The sequence below is a fragment of the Merops nubicus genome, unplaced genomic scaffold (assembly GCF_000691845.1).
Source record: "Merops nubicus isolate BGI_N331 unplaced genomic scaffold, ASM69184v1 scaffold35986, whole genome shotgun sequence".
Taxonomy (NCBI): domain Eukaryota; kingdom Metazoa; phylum Chordata; class Aves; order Coraciiformes; family Meropidae; genus Merops; species Merops nubicus.
Window position 1 is genome coordinate 12,474 of NW_008616191.1, and position 4,743 is coordinate 17,216.

The 4,743-nt window shown below is 37.8% G+C and overlaps 1 protein-coding gene across 1 annotated transcript in view; it reads right to left on the reverse strand.

The window, feature by feature from the left end:
* PRRG4 (proline rich Gla (G-carboxyglutamic acid) 4 (transmembrane)) overlaps window positions 1–4,718 on the reverse strand; it is a 6,680-nt gene extending 1,962 nt beyond the window's left edge. Inside the window, exons 1-3 of the mRNA XM_008942772.1 lie at window positions 4,513–4,718; window positions 4,189–4,304; window positions 1,063–1,226 (exon numbers count right to left, since the gene is read on the reverse strand). Of these exons, the coding sequence (XP_008941020.1) occupies window positions 1,063–1,226; window positions 4,189–4,304; window positions 4,513–4,718 (486 nt within the window). The remainder of the gene's footprint in view (window positions 1–1,062; window positions 1,227–4,188; window positions 4,305–4,512) is intronic.
* Window positions 4,719–4,743: the final 25 nt, after the last annotated feature.

The window sequence follows — 4,743 nt, forward strand, 5'->3', positions numbered from 1 at the left end:
TTTGCTTATTCTACTGTATTTTTTGAATAAAAATTACAATTTCAAAGACCAAAATGCCAGCTGGTGAAAAAGTGCATTTAATGTTACCTCAAATATTATGACTGACACTAAAAAAATGCTTACAATTAATCTTTGTAAATCCCTACAAAAGAGTATTAAAGAGGCAAAATCAAGTTCTTAAGAATCAGATGTTTCCATGAGCAGTATCTGAATTCATATCAGCTAGGAAAAATAATGAGATTCGTTTAAGAGAAAACTCTTCATGTTGTGTAAGCATTATGCATTAAATATGTTTAGCTTTAATTTCCAGTTTTGCTACCCAGCAAAAGACTCCCATTGAGAGTCCAATTTAACACTTGCACCTTTCTCTCAGGAAAATGACTGACAGACAATGTCAGACTAACATTTTCACCGAGAGGAGTGTATTCCTTCTCTTCCTGCAGCTCAGTGCAAAGCACACCGAGAGCCGTGAAAAGATTTCTGCTGCATGCAGCAAGAGCCAGCCCTTCAGGCAACCGTCAACGTTCTGCTATTGCGATCAAAGTTTAAAGATTTTTCTCTTTTTTTTTTTTTTATACCCAGTTTCTTCCAAGCAGTACATAGGTGGCAACTTAGAAGACAATGGGAATACTCAGCGAGAGCTGAACTGCAGATTTGCTCTGTTCTCCTCTGATCTAAACCACTTTTTTAGTACAACATAGAGACACAATCAACCAATTAATACATAGAGCATATAGAACACATTCAGATTGGATGCTGAGAAGGTACTACCAAAAATTTAAAAACTCTGAAAACACAGATAGGTATATCCATAAGCAGTGCATCTCAAGTTTCATTTATATTTGCAGAATTGGAGCCCTTATCTGAAGTTTTTAAGCAAATAGCACATATTCAAGTGTACTCACTGTGTATCTAGAGCAATAACCTCATCTACATGGGGCCTCTGCTTTTCAACAAGAGAGATCATCTTTTAAATGCAGTTTTCCGAAGGGCTACAGTATTTAGATAGAGTAATAATTTAGTAACTTTCTTCAGTATAGTAATTTCAGTTTGAACAGCTACCGTTTTATCAGAGTCTTCAAAAACTTCTCTTGCTTCTTCATAACTGCACAGCTCTTCTAAGCATTCTCTTTCCAGGTTATCTTCTGTGAATGCTTCAAAATCAAATCTGTTATTCAGAAGATGTCGTCCAATGAATAAATTGGCCTCTTTTTCTGATGTGAACACTAATTAAAAAAAAAAAAAATCAAGCTGATTTAAAACAAATTAGGAAAACTAAATTGGGTATTTTTAAGAAGTGTTAATATCCTAAAGGAGCAGCGCTTTGAGACCACTTTTCCCTGTAGCATCTCTCAACTACACAGAGGCAAAAGAAACATCAAAGTCTACTAAAATGTTCTATTCACTGCTAACTTTCTAACTATGCAACATAAAGAAACATCTTCCTTTTAAATAAAACATTTCATCTATTCCTTATACTGACCAAGAAAATTTGATTCTCAATACAGATGTTGTTCAGGTTTTGGTGTTACCCCTTCTGAGATGTGGGCATAATTTTGGATCAGTCAGATCCAAACCCAGCAACACATCGACCTACTGTAGGAAGGAAGCAAGGGAGGGAGAAGGAGGAAAGAAACCCCTTTCTTCAAAAGAATCTTCCATATACATTTATTAATATTTTGGTACTGTGAGTTCCAAATTTTGTTTATGGAATTTGGATTTTAAATCATGGCAGCAAAATCCTATTCATTTTACAGTTGTTCACCTTTCCAGCTGTGGCAGCAAGTTTTATGTAAAGGCTGGCATATTGCCAAGTTCATTTGTTTTAAATTAGTACATGATAGATATTTTACTGACAACAGGCACTTCTGAAGACATTTAATTTTCTTCTTTTGTCTTTGTTACAGGCTGCACAAGGCCTTGTGGAGTAAGTTGTGAGGTGAGATTCCAGAAGAGTTAGTGAAATTATAGAAGGCTTTGGAATACAGGAATGCATTTTTCTCATCAGGCACTTCGCATAATCAAGTTTTAGCCTGCTCTTGCTCCACAGCCTCCTAAAAGAAAAATCTTTAGATGACAAATCTATTTTTCTGACTTGGTTTTCAGTGTGAGCCTACTCTGCATTCCAAGAAATTAGACCATTTGCTTAAGTAACTAATGACCAGAGGATTATTTTTGAAAGTGTAATGCAGAAGCAACACTATTATGTACCAAGCCAGACAGCTAAAAAAGGAAATGAGATTCAGTATAAAATTATTTGGCTACAAATTAGCTCTGTGTTCTTGTTGGCTTGTTTGGCTAGGTTATCACATCATTCAGGAATTTCTACCCTGATAGTTACTGTTAGATCTTGTCATGGTATCCCAAAATTGTTCCGTCTCTGAAAACTAAGAAAACCGCAGTGTAACTTGTATATTGGCTGTTTATGTCTTTGGAATTATAGTATATTGAAAGAGTATTACAGTACATATTTATATAATTTAGATAATATTACAGCATATATTGAAGAAGCCACATGTGCGCACACACATTTGTATAGGAAGGGAAATCCATTATTCTAAAGTAATTTTAAGAAAATCTAAGCTTAAAATGTTTATGCTGTATCTAAGAGTAAACAGAGAGAAGGACAATATTTAAAAACAAACCCTCAAGTGGAAAGGGGACAGAGTTACATGGAAAAAAATATTACCAATATCTTGGTTCACCGCAAATCAGGAGAGTAACTTCAGTCTTTTGAAACAAAGACTTTCAGTTTTGCTTATTAGTGTTTCATTCCTTACCATGCAAGTAGTATTAACTAGACTTCCAAATTAACTCAGATTATTTGATGCACTTTAATCAACATGGAATACATAGGCAAGCCATGTGGAGCCCAGGACCCATCATTTGCAGTGATACATGCTCCTTTTCCCTTTCAGTGAGTTTATCTGTACTTTTTTCACTTTGTAGGACACAGACACAAAGTACACGCATCTCCATCTCCAAATTACCTGCAACCTGGTGATTGAGATGGTATTTGGAGAATGAAACAGATGCATTTTAATTGCCTCCTCCACGTGAGGGAACTGAATGCAGTTCTGCAGTCCTTGGCTCAACAAAATGGTAAATGTGATTTTAGGATGCCTAGCATTTAATTAGAAATTGCATCCAAACAAAATGTGCTGAAAAAAATAGCTCTGCTGCTAAAAAATGCTCAGAAATGCTGAAGGGGTAACCTCTCAGTGCAGGTACCCCATACTCTTGGCAATTCTTCAGTAATTCCTAAGTTACTCTGTCTTTCATGGAGGAGGGATCTGGGGCTGTTGTCAGGAGAGGCTTCTGTACCTGAGCGCACAGGAAAGAGGCAGCCTGGTGTTTTATGCCCCAAAGCAATATGGGTTTTAATGAATAACATGTCTCAAGCATTTTACTGCTAGCCAGGTTTTCTGCTCAACCTACTGCCCTGAGGAGCCTCCTGCTCAATGTGAAGACTTTTTAAACTCCATCTTAAGGTTTCGGCACTCCTAATCTATTGAGGAGACTGGGCAGCTAAGTTACAAATTGCTTTTTTGAAGCCCTGATGCTTGAATGTCAAGTATCACATGGCTTAACATCATAGTCCTTTCAAGTGCTTCTGGGGAACCTTGGCTGATTTTACCTCAATTTCTCTCCACTTCCCTCCCTCCAAAATGAAGAACTGCAACAGCAGCACAATGTTTATCTTTCAAGGTGTTGTAAGGGGATCTGATATTGAGAAAAAAATATCAATCTCAAAACCCATGCAAATAAAGCCTTTCAAATACAAAGCAATTCTAGACACACAAATAAAACTAGGATGAACACAAACAGTACCAAAGCAGTGCTGTCTTAACAGATTTCAAACTTCGGGAATTTTCATGTTACTGAGAGGATTCTGGTTATATCAATCACAATAATGCCAGACACCTAGAGAAAGCTCAGTTGTTCCAATCTGCACTTACTACTGGATCTGATAAATACTTAATATCAACATACAAGTCAATTATCAATCATTTCAGCAAAAGATACTCAAATATTCTAAGATTAAGCACCAAACGTCCTTTTTTTAAAAAATTAAGTAAAAAGAAACGATAAACCCAAACCTATTTACATATATAAAAAGATTTTTAGGCATAAGCAAAGTTAGGTACGGTTTTATTTTAGAAAGCTTAAAATCACATTAAAAGTTACCGTCTTTCCATTCAGGTTGCTTCAAGGTATTTAATATCCCTGCGCAGTGAGGAAATGCAAACATCATCACATGCAGTTGAGAGAGCAGTACCAAAACCGCAAACATGGCCTGGTATCTGTCAGGCAGAAACTAACGTGAGTTAAAAAAATGACAAAGCAATCTTCTCAAGTGCCCGTGATGAACCTTGGGTGAATCCTATAAATGAAGTCATCTAACGCAAGCACCTACATGCAGTGGAGGCTAATGGAAGCCTAGAAGAAAGACACCGATCCAAACTGGTCCTGCACGTCTCGCATTAAGTTTTTGTTGCATAACATGGGCACATGTCACCGGGGCCGATCTCGCCGGGCTCCTCTTTCGGCTCCCGGGGAAGTGGCTGCGGCCCGGTTAGCCGGCAAATTAACGGGGAACACCACACACGAGGTGCTGCCGGCGGGCTCTGAAGCTTCGAGTAGCTGCGATTTTGCTGCCAGAGCAGCTGCAGCAGGTTATAAACGCGGCCCGAGGTAAACAGACGTGCAGAAACCATTTTGTCAACTTCCTCACGGCCAGCG